The sequence below is a fragment of the Melospiza georgiana genome, chromosome 4, assembly GCF_028018845.1.
Source record: "Melospiza georgiana isolate bMelGeo1 chromosome 4, bMelGeo1.pri, whole genome shotgun sequence".
NCBI classification, from domain to species: Eukaryota; Metazoa; Chordata; class Aves; order Passeriformes; family Passerellidae; genus Melospiza; species Melospiza georgiana.
Window position 1 is genome coordinate 65,809,113 of NC_080433.1, and position 17,035 is coordinate 65,826,147.

General features: G+C 39.5%; 2 protein-coding genes across 2 annotated transcripts; one reads left to right on the forward strand and one right to left on the reverse strand.

The window, feature by feature from the left end:
* Positions 1 to 1,537: 1,537 nt before the first annotated feature.
* Positions 1,538 to 3,771, reverse strand: TPRKB (TP53RK binding protein). Its single transcript, XM_058022471.1, has 4 exons — positions 3,522 to 3,771; positions 2,948 to 3,070; positions 2,484 to 2,660; positions 1,538 to 1,658 (listed from the first exon to the last, which is right to left on the reverse strand). Exons 1-4 carry the CDS (start codon positions 3,660 to 3,662, stop codon positions 1,572 to 1,574), a joined length of 528 nt encoding a protein of 175 aa, XP_057878454.1. The 5' UTR covers positions 3,663 to 3,771; the 3' UTR covers positions 1,538 to 1,571.
* Positions 3,765 to 9,315, forward strand: ALG10 (ALG10 alpha-1,2-glucosyltransferase). The gene is made up of 3 exons (XM_058022469.1): positions 3,765 to 4,003; positions 4,251 to 4,448; positions 6,226 to 9,315. Exons 1-3 carry the CDS (start codon positions 3,839 to 3,841, stop codon positions 7,279 to 7,281), a joined length of 1,419 nt encoding a protein of 472 aa, XP_057878452.1. The 5' UTR covers positions 3,765 to 3,838; the 3' UTR covers positions 7,282 to 9,315.
* Positions 9,316 to 17,035: the final 7,720 nt, after the last annotated feature.

Consider the following 17,035-nt stretch of genomic DNA (forward strand, 5'->3'; position numbering starts at 1 on the left):
TGATATATTCCATGTACCAACTGGACTGTCAGAAAAGGAAAACAAGTCTCTTTATTTTCCATGGTCATTCTCACATGCTGATGTGACAGACTTTTGAAGACTCGAGTCCTTCCAAGCTCCATTTTTTACTACTGCATCACATTTCCCTTTAGAGAGAATGATGCATTCTGTAAAGCCATCTTTACAGCAAGATGTCAGCACAGCCATTTGCCCCTAATCCTTTGATAAACCTTGTCATTCCCTGAGTACTTCGTAACTAAATTTGCCATTGGTTTGGTTGGTAAGAAAAGGATGGTATTTGTACTACTGTGTTTTAACTAAGGGAAAACTTAAATGAAATCAAAATGCAAAACTGAAGCTGTACATTTCTGTATTAAACACAGAAACACAGACAAAACCATGCCTATATGTCAGTTCACTGGTCTGTTTACTGTACTGTTATCAACTCTAAGACCTACCTCTCCTTCAAAATCTTTGTGTAAGAATGTGAGGCATTCTCTTCCAAAGATCTTTTAATTACACAAATCATAATACCTCAGAAAACATCAAGAAAAAAAATGCAGACAGCTGTAATTTTATGCACATCTTAGAAAAACAATACACCATAAAAATAACAATGAGTATGGATTTCTACCTAATTAGGACAGTACTTAAACAGGATGCTTGCATGTGATAAAATGATACACATTCACAGCTGTTGCACCTGGTGACTACTGGAAATCAACAGTCCTCCTAGTTCCCTTTGATGATGGCCTTCCCTAGCAGTGGTTCAGAACACCAAGTTTTATGTCCTTTAGGAATACTATGTAAGCTCTATTGACAATTTAAGTGGATATAACCTATGGTGCAAATTTGTCATGAATTCTGCACCTGTAACCAGGCTCCAAGTTCAGCATCACCATGCATAAACCAGTGTTATGAAGTAAAAGCACCACTCCTTATCCTTTAAAGCCAGCAGTGGATGACATCAGTGTCAGGTGCTAACACCAGCACAGCATTACCCACTGACCTCATTCTTCATTGTACACATCTCTGACACCCCTGCTCCACACTGCCACTGGCTGGCACGGCGCCCCTCTGCCCCTTCCTGTCCTCAAGGGGTGGGCAGCACTCTGTCCCAGGAGCACAAAGAGGGAGATGTTGCTGATTGTTTATGGAAAATTTCCTCTTTCTAGGCCATCAGAAACACTTGGGCTGTAAAGATGCCTTTTCTGGCAGTAGCATTGTTAAAAGGATATCATCCATCGGGTTGCCAAACCAAAGCAAATCAGAGCACAGTTAGTAAAAATGATTTACAATGTTTGAACTCTCTCTGGGACTACCAAAACATCTGACAAAAGATGAAAGTAAGTATAAATTTCCAAGCCTTTTGTTTAAGTTCAGCTTAAAGTACTGCCAACTCTCCCTTGTCGAGAAAAAGGACCTAAGTGTCAATGGCAAGTTCTGCTTGGCATGCTGCCTGTGCTTAGAACACAGCTCAGGTCACCCTTGTGTCCAAGCTTGGTTAAAGCTCAGATGTCATCACACTACTCAGTACTACTTCACTTCCTCTGAAATTTATTTCCACCTTTTCACAAAACATCTTTTGTTGACATTCTGCAAACAACACTATCCAATAAGGTGCCGATTTTTTCTTCCTGTGGAGTGACTTTGTACATCTGCAAAAAAAAAAAACAACAAGAAAAACAAGAAAGATGTATAAGGAAGAAAAGAACTGATGACGTACCTTCTAAAACTATGTACACAATCAAAGATAATTCCCCTCTCCCTCACTTTTATATTGGAAATTCCTATCTTCTTGTGACTGCAAGACAAAATTTGGACTGAAGCAAATTCTGAAACTGCAAGAATAAGGAAAGCTATGAAACTGAATAAGAGCAGCACTTTAAGCTCCATATGTTAAATGCTATAATTTGTCCAATTTTATTCATGTGTCTCTTATCAATACTTTGACAGACATGATAAAGATGATTGAAGTTACTTGAATTTTATCACATAGAAGGCATATGCTTCAAAATACTTATTTAGCATATGGTAATCTGTTAAGAGCATAAATGCCCCAAGACAGCTCCTAACAGCTAATTAACCTGCTCCTATTCTAACCATCCCTTCTGGGACTATCTATGTACTTAAGCTTATGAAAATGCTCAGGACTGAAATTTTTAATTAAATTAATATTTGCCTGAAAAACAGGAATCAAAAGTTTCTGGATGGTAGGCAGCAATCAGGAATTTATTTTTATGCTCTAATTCCCTGACAACATTAATAATTTGAAGACTTAAACTTTGTGATGTTAGGGTGTGACAACTAAAATTTGTTTCAACTGAAAAATTCAAAGAAATAATCAAGGTTCGCTTAAAACAAGTTTTCAGTTGTGCTAAAGAAATACAGATCCTAAGTTAATTTTATCTGTTGGTATTTAATGAGACAACTAAATAAACTGCCCCTTTTCTCCATGTCAGTCCTCTCTTTTGGCTACACACCTTTTTTACTTTGGCAGTGTCTGTTAGCTGGGGGAGTTCATCTAGGGAAACCTGCTGGCCTTCCACCTGAGATGTTATATCTGCCAGATTTATGTTCTTGTCTCCATCCACGACCAGCACAATGAGCACTGCTGTGTCGCTGTCTGAAATGCCAAACTTTTTAAATGCATCTGAAATCTGAAAAAAGAGAAAAAAATATCACGAGTCACTTTCTCACTACATATCAGGAACCTTTTCAGTTACTGTGTCAGATACACCAAGAGTATAAACTGACAGACATTTTACATTAGTGGAATTCTGACAGGCTACAAACCATAACAGCACATTAGTGTCATTAAAAATAACAATTAAAAACTTCCATTAGCAGCTATATAGACTATTAAAGGAATACATGTAGTTAGTTTGGCTGTGTGGATCTTAGCAAGCTTTTCTGGCAAAAAAGAAATTTGTTCAATAAATCTTACATTGTTGCTCGGTGAAAGGCTGAAAATAATTTCTGCATAGAGTGTTCTGGTCTTCATTTTACCTATCTTCTGTAGATGCACTGCTTTGTTGGCTGCCACAAGAATCTGAAAAGGATCTACAATCTGTAAAACACAACAGAAAGAATTACACAAAATTAACTTACTGTTTTGAAATCTGAAAAAATCCTGACCACTTCATTTTGAGAGCCTAATTCTAACAAAAAGTAAACCTAGATTATGAAACTATTTATGGGTTAAATGAGAACAAAGGCATCAAATAGTAAACTTTAGATAGCATGAATTAATTAGCATTAGAGTTTACACACGAGGCAGATTTAAACGCCATCAAGCAGGATGTGAAATTAATCAAAACAATGGTTTTGGCCAATCTTGCCAAGGCTCTGTTTAACAGAGCCGACCCTTTCAGATGTAGAACGCAATAATGAAACCAAAGGCGGGCACTTGCAGGGCCGGGGACGCGCAGAGCATCGTGTGACAGCGACGGAGAGCACGGCCAGCTTCGTGAGCTCCCGCGGGCATCCCGCTCCGGCAGGGCGGCACTGCACTCACTCACCATCGCAGGGTTTATCAGGGCTCCCTCAATGGAGCCCTCCATGGCTTTTTTCCGCAGAGCGGCGGCATTTTTCACGTGCTGGAAGAGGAGCAGCGTGACGCTGCGCTCCGGGAACAGCTCCAGCCGGTGCGTTCGCTCCATCCCCAGGGTATCGCCGCTCGGCCCGTGGAAAACACAGCGCTAACAACACGCAGCCACGAAGACCAAGGGCTCAGCGCTTCCCACAGGAATCCCCCGATTCCCGGCCCCGCTTCCCGGGTGCCGCCCCTCGCCCCTCCCCGGAAGGGCGGCCCCATCGCGGCCGGCGCGGAGCCGGCATGGAGCGCTACGAGGCCTACGGCTTCTCGGGGGCCATGAGCGGCGTCTTCCTGCTGTCCTGCCTGCTCTTCGCGGCCGTCAGCCGCCGCCAGCGCGGGCCCTACATGGACGAGGTGTTCCACGTCCCGCAAGCGCAGGCCTATTGCCACGGCCGCTTCCTGCAGGTCGGGAGGGGCTCACCCTTGCGGCAGCGGCACAGCAGCGCTCGGGCTCGGGCTCGGGGCTGGCCGGACGCGGGTTGTGGAGCCGCAGCAGCAGCCGGGCAGGGCAGAGCTCAGAGCCCTCAGGGCAGCAGTGCCGGGATGTGTCCGAGCCTGCGGCCGAGGCAGGGGTCGTGTTGGGGCGGTGTGGCCGTGTCGCGGCTCGGGCCCTGTGGAGGCAGCGGGTCCCTGACGCTGTGTTCCCTTGCAGTGGGACCCCATGATCACCACGCTGCCCGGCCTGTACCTGCTCTCGGTGGGAGTGGTGAAGCCCGCGGCGTGGCTCCTGGGCTGGACGGGAAGCGTGGTGTGCTCTGTGGGAATGCTCAGGTTTATCAATCTCCTCTTCAGTGCTGGGAACTTCTACTTACTGTACTTGCTTCTGTTCAAGATCCATCAGAAGAATAAGGTACGGTCAAAGTAAAGCAATGTTATGTACTTGTGCAAGCAGCTTTGGTGGCTTAGTGTGTGTTCCCTTCACTGCCTCAGTTTTATGTAACTACGAGTACCACCAGCAGTTTGGCCAAGAAGGCACACTCCTATTCTCTGATATTTTTTTTGTCTTTTTCTGGCACAAGGTGCAGTCCTCTAAAAATTCATTCTTGCACATAAGTAGAAGGAGCCCTGTTGAAATAAAAGTTAGTAGATATACAGACGACTTATCCAAAGGTCTGGATGCTCATGTCATTGGAATTGCTTAAGAGTCCTCACTCAACTTGAACAGCGGCTCCTCAGCTGCTCTGTGAGCAGCCTGTGCCATTTAAGGGGATTTCTTATTTTTCACTGCAGGCATTTGGATTTGGCCTTGTTGAATGTCATCATGTTTTCATTACCCCATTCTTCCAGGGTCACTCTGGATGATACCTGTGCTTTTGAGCAAATTGCCTGGTGCTGCTCATGCAGTGTCAACTACAGACTCGGTGACAGTGTACTCTTGTCTATCTTGTCTTTGATAAAGCCATTAAATGGAACAGGTGCCAGTATTGATCCCTGTGGTCCTTGGGTTGTTACTGTCCTTTGGGTAGAGTGTAACCAGTTCACAACCCTGCCAGTTCTTACCTGTCCACACATCCAGACCATAACAGTTCAGCTTGCATACAAGAATGCTGTATATTTAAAAATCTAAAGCAACCACCCCTGCAATAAATAAATTGTTTTAGTGGTTAATGGCCTATTTAAAATCTTGCACATTAGTAAAGTTACTTTTTTGACTTTTAACCTTAAAGCATTTTTTTCCTGTTCCTCGATAACTGAAGGATTCCTTTACTACAAAGAAAATTGGTGTGTTTTCTTAGAGGAAATCTCTTCATTTTTAAGCTAATGATAACACTGTACAGAATTAGATCAGATTAAATAAATGGTTTCTACTTTTAATTTTATACTTCAAAGTGGAAACATAAATGTAAGAACAAGTTTCATGATGATAGTCTGAGCATTTAGTTATCCTTCGATATTTCTTTGTCTTCAATGTTTTCTGTATTCCCCTTCCTTGTGATGAGTGGCCGTTTCAACCCACACTACATCATTCAGAAACATCATGCAGCATTTTTTAATGTTGTGATTTGTGGTGTTGTAGTGAGTGGAATAATTGGGAAGAGCTTTTAACTGCATGGTCTCCTGCCTTTTTTAAAATTTCTTTTCTGACTCATTAATTCTAATGAGGATAAATAATAAAAGCTACATCAAAGATCAGAAACTTGGAGTTGGCCTCTCTGTGACTGGGTTCAAAAGAGGTGACAGCAGAGGCACAGAATGGTGCTGTCACACAGACAAGCAGAATCTCATGGCGAGATTGCAGGGGAACAAACCATTGATTTTGTCTTCTGCCCATTGATGCAGCCCCTTTATCCAAAGTATGGGAGCGGTTATGCCCCCACCATGATTTTAATACCACAAATATGTGCACACCTGACATAGGAAATAAGTTGGTGTATTTTCATTGCCATCTTTTTAAATCACCTGCAGGAATGTTCTGTGCTTTTCACTTGGATTTTAACATTGTGTAACTGTATAAGCATAGCAGGAACTTAAGAGAAATACAGAATTTGTGCAATAATGGAAACAAAGAACATAGGAGATGTTATATTGTGTTAATGGAATTCTCAAGAGTTATACTAGTTTTCTTTTAATGTACTATTTTATTTTATTGGGCACTGTCTAACCACATTTTTCTGCTTCTTCTTTAGGCTGTGTCTGGATTCCAGAGGATCTTGTCTGCATTAACTCTTGCAGCATTTCCCACCCTTTATTTTTTTACATTCCTTTATTATACAGATCCAGGATCAGTATTTTTTACTCTTTTTTCCTATTTAATGTGCCTTTATGGTAACCATAAAACTTCTGCTCTCCTTGGATTTTGTGGCTTCATGTTTCGTCAGACAAACATTGTGTGGACAGTTTTTTGTGCTGGAAATGTTGTTGCAGAGAAGCTAAATGAAGCCTGGAAGATTGAGTTGCAGAAAAAGAAAGATGAAAAGATTTCTTCCAGGAAAGGATCATTTTCAGATTTGACCAGAATACTGCAGTTTCTTGTTAAATATCTCTTGTCACCCAAAAATTTAGTTACACTTACTGCTTTAACTTGGCCATACATCATTTTAGTATGTCTCTTCTTTGTTTTTGTCTTCATCAATGGTGGAATAGTTGTTGGTGACAGAAGTAGTCATGAAGCCTGTTTGCACTTTCCTCAGCTGTTCTATTTTCTGTCCTTTACTGTTTTTTTTTCATTTCCTCATTTACTGACCCCTACTAAAATCAGGAAATTCCTGTTGTCATTGAAGAAGCACCCTGTGCAGTATAGCTTAGTCACTGTCATCTCTTTATTCCTGATCTGGAAATTTACCTATGTCCATAAGTATCTACTAGCAGATAACAGACATTATACATTTTATGTCTGGAGAAAAGTGTTCCAAAGACACGAGCTTGTAAAATACCTGTTAGTTCCTTTCTATCTATTTGCTGGCTGGAGTTTTGCTGATACACTAAAATCAAAATCAATATTCTGGATCTTAATGTATTTTGTTTGTTTATTAGCAGTCACAGTTCCTCAAAAATTGCTAGAATTTCGTTACTTTATTTTGCCATTCTTAATATATAGACTCAATGTTCCATTTTTGCCTCTATATAGACAACTTCTGGAATTGGCATTTTATATTTTAGTAAACGCTGTGACTTTTTATCTTTTTCTAAATAGAACATTCCAATGGGAAAATAGTGATGAAGTACAGAGGTTTATGTGGTGACTTTTTTGATACTTTTATACCTGTAGGAAAACACAGTTCTGTTTCAGGACTGGACTCTGGAATGAGACAGTATGTTTTGCATCATGTAAGGACTGTTTTCCCTAGCTGGAATTGGGAAGTAAGCTCTGTGCTTATATTGTTGCAACCAAATGCATGATCTGTTATAATGTGAAGATACTCCACATATTGAATTTATGAAAATGTAAAAATTCAATATGAGGGGAAACGGGAGAACACGTTTCTGTAATTATTGTAAAATAAGGGAGATGTTTACTGTCATTTTTCATGATAATAAAGTATTATATGACACGCCCTTGAAGGTAAAATAGTTTATAAGTATGTTTCAGAGGTTTCTTTTTTACAAAAGAAGGATTTCAGTCTATTAAACCTTTTTATTTGTGTGCATATTTATTCCTCAGATCAGGCCATTTCCTTCTAGGTTTACTAGTGGTCAAAGTATAAACCACTATTAAAGTACAATGTTTTCAAAGCCTCCTACGTCTCTCTGAATTTTCATTACTTTTTTTTTGTTAGTAAATGCTTACATTAGTTTTGTAAGAGAATGGGCTCTTAAACCACTAGAGAATGTTGAACATTTTATTTCAAACTGATATTTAGAAAGCACAGTGGATGCTGTGTGTGCACCTTTGGAGGAGTAAGTGTTGCTGTACAATAAAGCATAAATGGCAGTTGGTGATGTGACCTGCTAGAAAGGGAGCAGTTTACAGATGTCACACTGCAACGTGCAGTGGATTGCAGCCCTCTTTAATAACTGAGCTTTTATGTCCTGTGGCTCTGTGCTCACAGGTTTGTGCTGAAATCGACTCTGAGTGCACTTCTGAGTTGCACTGAGTGTTTCAAAGATCTTTGGTGTGTAATCTTCAAGAAGTGCTAATGGCATTATTGAACTGTTCTTTTAAGTATTTTACACGTTTAATGGAACTTGAGTGTATATATTCAGTTTGATAAAGTGATATATATTTACATATATTGATGTATATATATATTTAAAAGCATTCAGTGTGTACTATCATCAGAGTAAATGAAGGCTTTAATTGTTGCTCTGAGTAAATCACTTATATTAAGTCTCAAAAATATTTGATTGCTACAATATGTGGCAGGGGAAAGTAGTCTCCAAAACTTCAGGCACCGTGTAGCTTCTTTAAATGCATTATTGTTCTGTAATGATAATACTTCAGCCAAATCTGTGCAAACATCATGTTATTGCCACTCAAGTCACTTGGAATTGGAATAGTTTCTCAAGAGATCAGTTCTGGGAGTTACAAGCTGTTACTGGTTTCTTTTACCCCACTAAGATCCCTGTCTTGGCTCCAGTTCCTTCCCTGTACCAGCCCTGTGATGGGTGTGGTGAGCTCAGATTCTGATCAATGCCTCTGCATCCCTGTTTCTCCCAAGGAAACCCTCCAGCCACTCTTCAATGAGTAATTTGTATTAAATTCAGGATATTTGCCAGGTCACTTTTTGCTTCTTGGCATTTTGCCAGCCTGTAATTTGTTGTCAATATGTACTGTAGGGAAAACCATTTTCAATCAGTACCTATTTACTTCTTCACATTGAAGGGACAAAAGTAACCTGAAATGGATTGCTTTTGAAGAATCCATTGTAGTTCTGGCAGAGTCCAGGATGTTGTGTTGTGATTTCAGTATCACAGATTTGGGAGGGGAAGTCTTGTGTGCCTTCTGCTTCCAGTTTTGTTTTTGTATGCCATGCCAATAAAATAATAAGTTAAAGAGCATTTGCCTGCTTAAGTACAACTTCATTTGTGCCCTTAAATACTGAGTTGGAATGGTAACATGGAAAGGCATGGGGCTCTGTCTAGTATTCCAAGTTGTATCTTAGACCCAAGGTTTTTTTCTGGTTTTATGTAGGGGAGCAGGTGTAAATTCCCTTGAGAAAAAAATTCCCTTGCAAAGATCCCTGTATATTCAACAGGTGTTTGATCCAGCGTATCTGTTTTTACTGGTTTCAAATGCCATCCTTGATCAACTCTGTTGAGAGGCTGTTCAGGATTCCTATTTTTAACAGAAGTAGCAGCTGTGTTTCAAGTGAAAAGAACCACTTTAAATATGTACAATTTTAAAAACAATTTAAAACTTTTTTTTTCGTTGTGAAAAGTGAATGCAAAATATCCACCAAAATTTAGAGCATAGTACCTTTCTAATGAGCTCCATCCCAGGAGACACTAGAAAAATGACACATAGAGAGATGTCTGTGACCTGTTGGGGCTGGTTAAGCAGTAATATGAAATGGCATAATGTTTTATAATGGAATTTATCACCATACTTACAGGTTTTAATTTAAAAGTAAAATGATGCTTAATATATTTTGCTCATTTGAAAGCTGGCTGAGTTGATAAAAGTTTATTTAAAGAGGGAAGTTGATGAATTACTAAAGTAGGAAAGGATAATGTATTTGTAGAATAAAGCTACATTTTCACTTTTGTCTATGAGCCTGAGGGTGTTTGCAGGTAATATTCAATGTTAGCCAAGTCAGTCCAGCAATCAGAGGCATTATATTGTATCAGAACTGGTCATAAAGCCAATTCCATCAGTATTTCCTAGAATTTTGACAAATAGCAGTAACACTGTTGAAATCCATTGAAAAATGGATTTTAGTATTTTGTATTTTGCCCCTGAAATATTTCCATTGTAGTTGTTTTAAATTTGTTAACTGTTTTCCTTAAAGACATGCAAAAAGGGCTGTATTTATCCTGCTTCATGTTGCCAAGGTCTTCTACATTCAATAGAACCATAATTGCTTACTTTAGGTTAATTCTCAGCAGGTGTCAGTGAAATTTCTTACAACAGCTTTAAAATGTTAATTTCTTGTAAATTTTCTTAGTTATCAATTTAGAATAAAATCACACTAATTCCTTGAAGTATTCAAAGTAAAACCAAAAATAACATAGCTAACATTTCTATAATGGCTGCTTTGAAAAAAAGGCTCAGTTTTAATTTTTTTTAAAAATGAGATGATTTTTCAGTAGCTGTTGGAATAATACAGATAGCTGAACAGTCACAGAATGGCCAAATTGTTTTGAAATGGAGGAAAAAGTAGAAACAATTGAATTTTTTTTTCTTTTAGTTAAAAACATGTTGTTATTCAGCAGGATAAGAAGTTTGATAATGCTTTATGCTGTGAACTACATTTCCTGCTGTTTGTGAGCATTCTATACTTCATTCCTCATTATTTCCTTGACAACACATGTTCAAAATTAGGAAGAATTTAATACCATAAGCAATGCTGAAATATTTTTTTCTGTTAATTTTCTAGAGAGTTGATAAATAAGATGGATGACTTCTGTTAGAAAGTAAGGAAAAAGCATTTTATAGTGTCTGGGGGCAGTTGAATTTTGTCCTGCTAATGCAGTTGTGGTGTTTTTTGTTGTTCACAAGGTGGCAGTCCTGTGCTGTCTTGCTGAGGTGACCAAGTGCTTCGTATAATGCTGCTTGAAATCAATGTTGTTCCAGGAACACTGATAATTGGAAAACTTCAATTAGCTAACTGGTTTAGCTATAATATCCTTGGTAGTTTTAAATACATACAGTATGTTAAATTTTAGTAGAACAAGTTTTGTTCATCTTTAAAGTGTCTTTCCTGCATTTTTTTCTGTTTGTGAAATTTTCACGTCTGCTCTAAGAAAGCAAAATGAAACTTGAAATCCTAATGTTGTAAAGATGTTGTTTCTAGCAGATTTCCTTTGGGTGTTTTATTATTAAATTTCACAGTATTCTTCCTTTCTTTGCATATTCATTCTGTTTGTTTCTGTCTAAGAAGAAAAAAACCCTGAAGGACAAATTGAGAAAAGTGGAATAATTATGCTTTTGAGATTGACACATGGTGACTTTCTGAAATATTCAATCTGTTTTGGGTGATGCACATACAAACTATGAATGCTCGAGTGTCTGTTGGCCCTATAGTAGTCAATATACTGTCTTTTAAATACATCATCTAGTTTCCATGTAATGAAAAATTGTAAAGTGCAGTCCATGAAAATGCTTCTAATTATCTTAAACTTTGGCTATATCCAGCATCCTAAATGTTTTCCCCTGATAAACATTGCACTCCTTGCTCATCCCTTGTAAGATAAGATATGCTTTTTATTTTCAATTCAGTGACATTTTTCTGTTACCTGAGGCGTGTTCTATGGAAAAACATCCTTCTCAAAAGTATGCTTTAGATAGATGCAGATAATTGGTTTTGCTAACAAACATCCTTTTGCAAACAAAAGGATCTGTATGAGACAGAAATGCTAATTTACCTAGCCATGTGTAGCTAAAATGCCCTTAATTTGCCAGTTTTTCTGCTTGATCTCAGAATATGCTCAGGACCTCACGCTGTTCCTTCAGCTTCACAGAGAGTTGGGATACAAGGAGCAGGAAGGAAGAGGAAAAATGTTTCTGCAGATCATTGTCATGGCAGTGCTGCCCCAGCTGGGAATGTGCAAGGCTGCCAGGAGCAGGAGTCAGTGGGTGCCTCTGGCTGTGGCTGGCTAAGGTACATGGTGACAGGGAGAGCTGCTTGCCATACACGAGTGGGAATGTCTTCTCCAGCTGCAAGGAGAATCTGCGTGTTGCTAGAGCTGGCTGGATCTCTGGGAGAATGATCCTGCTGAAATCTGACAGGGAACTGGTTTGTTGGAAAATGTTTTAGGGCTTCGCTCTGTGTCTGTAAATAAAAAAGTGTTCTTGCTGTGTTCGGGAAATGTGAGCTTACTTGAAACACAGCTGAGTATTCACAGATAGCAAAGGAGTTACTTTCATTTTTATGGAATCATATCATCATTAAAGTTGGTAAGACTTCTAAGACCATTGAGTCCAGCTATCAACCCACTACTACTTTTTTCACCACTAAACCATATCCCCACCTGCCACATTCATGCACCTTTTGAACCCTTGGAGGGATGGTGATTCCAGCACTTCCCTGGACAGCCTGTTTCAAAGCCTGACTACCTGTTCCATGAAGAACTTTTTGTAATATCCAATCCAAACTTAAGGCCATTTCATCTGGTCCTCTCACTTGTTATATGGGAGAAGAAACCAACCCTGACCTCCCTACAACCTTGGTTCAGAGACCACTTTCAGACCCCTCTTCAGACCTATGAGTTTAATATATGTAAATCACATTTTTCTGCATTTTCCTGCGATTCTCATTTGATTTCCATTGAATCTTTCATGTTGTCAGTTGCCCAGATACTTTAGTGGGTTTATGATCTACTTTGGACCTGTTTAACATAAGAGATTTGATAATCGGGATGCCTTGGTAAAAACAAGCAGAACTTTGAAGATTTTGGGAGGATTGGATCAGACTGGTGACAGGCAAGAAGATTGAATCAACTTCTACAAGCAAGAGATGTTGCAAAAGGGATATGTTTATGTGATGATTAACCCAATCATTGTAGTAAAAAATTACTAGCCTTCCTAGGATAGTATAGAAGCATATGTCATCCACAGTAAAATGGGATTCTGACCACCACCCACTCAGTCGTCCCATCTCTCTCTCTCCATTGCTGATAGGTTTATAAAACAAAACTGATGTGTCTTAAAAAGTAAGCATTGTTAAAGCAATGTTTCCCATGTGCCCTATATCCTGGTATTAAGTAGATGTAAATTAATATCCCATGCATTTAATTCAAATTGGCTTGAACTCCTTTTAATGAGAGCAGTGTATGTCTTTTCAAAGATGTAATTACAAGAGTTCATGTCCTTAGCTACATTCGCATCTTCTGTAATGAAATTACATTTTGACATTTTCATATCAACCCTCCTAAAAGTATTGTCATAGAAATAATCTTGCGAAAAAATAATGAAAAAGGAATGGTGATTATCACTGGCAAGAGTCTAATTTTAGGGTGATACTTCACACCTGCAAGTTTGGTACATGCAAATCATGCTGCATTTTCCTGTGTTCCTATCAAATCTCAAAGCAGTGCCTGGCTGAACTGCAATTTAAATGACAACTTTCAAAAGAACAAAGGAAACACAGTTGGGAACATCACTGATTCCAGAGGTAGCACTTCACCCTCAGGGTCAGTGCTGATCAAATGCCACCACATTGTTGGTGTGTCCAAGTGAGCACAGTATAACCACAGTCCTGGTGAGGGACAGCGAGGGTGTTTGGCATACTGCATGTGGGATTCCTTCCTTTCTAGTGCTCTGTGCATTCCTGGGCTGCTACAGCACTACATACTTATTGCCAATAGCATTATTTTACATTAGAGATAGTTGTGAAGGTGAGAATTCATCTGCCAGGCATCTCATTGAAAGCACCTTCTAGCGTGAGCTGCTTGCTGGTGCCAGGCAGGGCCCTCCTGAGCTGGGGAAGCCTCATGTCCAAGGCTTGAGGCCAGGATGACCAGAGTTTGAGCTCATTTTCCTGGCAGCCACTCTGCTAGCTGAATTTGAAAACTTTCGGCCCAATCCAATGTGTTGCTAACTTGCTTTAAAATCTCAAGAAGCCTTGTGGAATTACCTTCTCTCTTCAGGTCCTGCCCCTGGAGAAAGAAACAGGAACACAACAAAGGAAAAGGAATTTATTTGCTGTTTATAGTAAAAAGTTGGATGTATCCTTACTAAAACTATGTCAGTGCACATTTGCTTCAATAACAGTGAGATTTGTTCTCTTAATTCTTACTAGGATGGAATTTTCTACCTTCTTTTCTGAAACAAGGAAGAAAGATAGTTTGCTTAAAACAAAAAAGAAATTAGTTGTCTGGCAGTTTTCTTAAGAATTAAGAAAATATATTTGAGATTCTGGAAACAGCTGTTGTCTGAGAGAAGCTTTAAGTTCGCCTTCAAGATAAATACTAGTAATTTCACTTCTCCCTCCTATACTCCTTATAAAATATATATTGCTTAAATTCTGGGAGGGTGGAAGAGGGGTGTAGCATTACAATGGCCTTGTCTGGCTGTTTGCCTGACAGGAGACCACAAAACTTTATCTAAGAACTCCTACCAAGGAGGAAGTTACTCTCCATGTTATGTAAGTGAATCCTGTGGAGTTTAATATTTTGAAGCTGAAAGGGTACTCATCTTTTGAAAACATACTCTATTCAAAGCAGTCAAATAGTGATGACTTTGCCATTTTATTAGACAAGCTTCTGCAGAGATTAATTACTTCTACTCTTAGGAACCTTTTCTCTCTAGTTGTGATCTTCTTGCTACATCAATTGTGCGAAGACAATTCTCGCCATTTTCCTCCTCCACTTGTGCAGATACATACAATTTATGCTGGTGTGTGCAGCTCACAGCACAACAGCTTCTTAACCTACTGACCTACAGAGATATGAGAATTTGGCATCCTAGACTGCTTTTCCCTAGCTTTATTTTCAGCACATAAAGAAGTTATGATTAATATAATTGGAGACTTCACAAAACTTCTGAGATCTTTTTCTATAAGGAAGAAGTATCATCTAGCTAGACCTGTGCCCCCTGCTCTGTTTAGCTGAAACAAAGTCTGTGGCACCTTGTTTGCATGGATACTCTCACTGTGAGGAGCATGCTGGCTATCTTGTACATGGAACGTCAATTTTTGACTTCCAAAGTCAAGCTAATGGAAAAATCACTCCAAAACAAATATATTAATTCCCACAACAACTGCTTTCATCTTTATTAGTGAAGTGGCTGGAGATATACACAACAGTTTGCTTGCTTCTCCTTGATTATTACTAAGTTAATAGTAGGGCATGTGAAGTTTCAGTTTGGCTGAGGAGTTTTTGATTTGGCTATTTCCTGTAGAGCTCCATAAAGTTAAATGCTTCTGGAGGGAAATTTAATTGATTGATTACTGTCTTAACCTCTAAAGCCAAGGCTAACTCAAGTAGCTTGCTGTTCTATTGAGAGGTTGGCTGTGTTTGCCGTGAGGCACAGTTTGTTTGTGGAGTTCAAGCACAGGAATTTTCTGTCAAATTAAAAATAAATGTATTCAGATTATGAGACTTCTGTAAGGAAGCCTGCTTTTCTTATCCTTATAGTGACTAAACCAAATTTCATTTGCCCTGATGGGGCTCTAGGTACTCTCTAATACATGGAATCACTCTGCCTGAGGGCTAGGGACTTTAGGCATTGTTTTAAACAGCTATCAGACCAGCTAACTTTGCAGGAAGCCTTTGATTTTGAATTAAAAGCTCACCACCACCATCAACTGGTGGGCTCATTCCTCTTGCGCTTTCAAATCCTAGCATTATAATTAAAACTTTGTGAATAAAGAGTCTTTCTGGAAAACAATTGTCCATCCTACTAGCAATTAAGTCTTCTATAAACCTTAGCATGCAATTACAGCAAAGATCAGTTCAAGTAAGCCATTTGTGACTGAATCTGAATCAAAGATGTTAACACCTGGGAAGATTCTACCTTGTTATTTAAGTCACACACAACAGAGTACATGATGCTCTTGAACTTTCTTGCCCATCAGTTTGTCAGAGAATAAGCAAGCAAGAAAAGCCTTTAAAGTCACTCCTAACATCTAACTAGCAGATAGTCTGCAGTTACTTGGCAAAGAACTAGCCTGTCAAAATCAGCTTCTAGGCTCCTCAGGGGGTTTTGCTGTGATGGATCTCACGATAAATGTTCTTCAGCCCTTTTTGTGTTTCCTTTCACAATGCAAGATCCTCTTCCCTCAATGTGGCTTTATTGCCTCTTGGATGAAAAATTGGTTTGGAGGTCTAGTTTATTACATTAAAGAAGTGTTTATGCATTAACACAAGTAATACTTCGACCAAATGGATCTATACCCTGCAGTCAAAATGCAAACAACAGTGTGTATTGACAGAATCTATTCAATACTTTATTTTCTCATTAAATCCAGCATAAAGTAGACAGGATAATTTGGTATCAGATTTAATCTTTCATGCTACTCTGCAAGTGTATAGATATTGACAATTTGTTTGGTCCTTTGAACATATACTTCCGAGGCAGAGTTGAAGAAGGTAATTACAATCCAACTCTCTTTTCCATTACCCACACACTAATTTAATTGAAAGTGTAGTAAGTGCAACTTCATGAGATGGATCTATTTTCATTTCAATACTGCATTCTCTGAGGACACTAGAGGATATAAATCAACAGGAACTACACACTAAAGAAATAATAATGCCTTCTGGAACGCTTCAGCTGCATGCACTCAATCTACAACCTGAAAGAACAGGCATAAAGACCTTACAGATTTTTGGATTTGTATATCCACTAGAATATATAATGAAATAAACAGGGCCAGGAGACTTCTTCTCCTGTGTAATGCCTTTATTAAAAAGTGATCAGCTCAGGATCGGGCGGCTCGACGGGTCTGCAGCGTCCGTCGTCTCCCAGGGCGACTCAGAGGAGGAGGATATGCGCAGCTCTGTCCACCAGGGGCAGAGCTGGGGATCAGATCCTCTTGGGAGCCTTTTTGGGTCTCCTGATCCCATAAGATGGTGTCAGATGTTAGTTTTTCCCACTCAGTCGGCCTGGTCTCAGCTCCGGGGTCAACTCCCATGGTCAGGGCGAGAGGGTCCGAAGGTGTTCCGCGTCTCTGCAGGCTCAGCACTCGGTTCCTCACGTCCAGACATCACTCTAGTCTCTCAACTCTTAGGTGGCTCGTTGTTTTTGGGGTTTCTCCATGAGTTTGGAGATGGGGGTCCCACAAAGCATTCTGGTCTTGCGAGTCACTTTGCATAACCCCCCCCACCTTCTCAGGTGTCTTCACTATTCTGGGAAAGGTACAACTTAGCCTCGGGCAAGGTCCCCATTCAGGAGAA

Bases quoted from the DNA above. Each gene is read 5' to 3' on its own strand.
- TPRKB (XM_058022471.1), bottom strand. From the start codon at position 3,662: ATGGAGCGAACGCACCGGCTGGAGCTGTTCCCGGAGCGCAGCGTCACG. The intron at 2,661-2,947 runs GTAAGATTTATT...CTCTTTTTTCAG, and splicing joins GCCTTTCACCGAGCAACAAT to ATTTCAGATGCATTTAAAAA. The intron at 1,659-2,483 runs GTGTGTAGCCAA...TTTTTTTTGCAG, and splicing joins ACACTGCCAAAGTAAAAAAG to ATGTACAAAGTCACTCCACA.
- ALG10 (XM_058022469.1), top strand. From the start codon at position 3,839: ATGGAGCGCTACGAGGCCTACGGCTTCTCGGGGGCCATGAGCGGCGTC. The intron at 4,004-4,250 runs GTCGGGAGGGGC...GTTCCCTTGCAG, and splicing joins GCCACGGCCGCTTCCTGCAG to TGGGACCCCATGATCACCAC. The intron at 4,449-6,225 runs GTACGGTCAAAG...CTTCTTCTTTAG, and splicing joins AGATCCATCAGAAGAATAAG to GCTGTGTCTGGATTCCAGAG.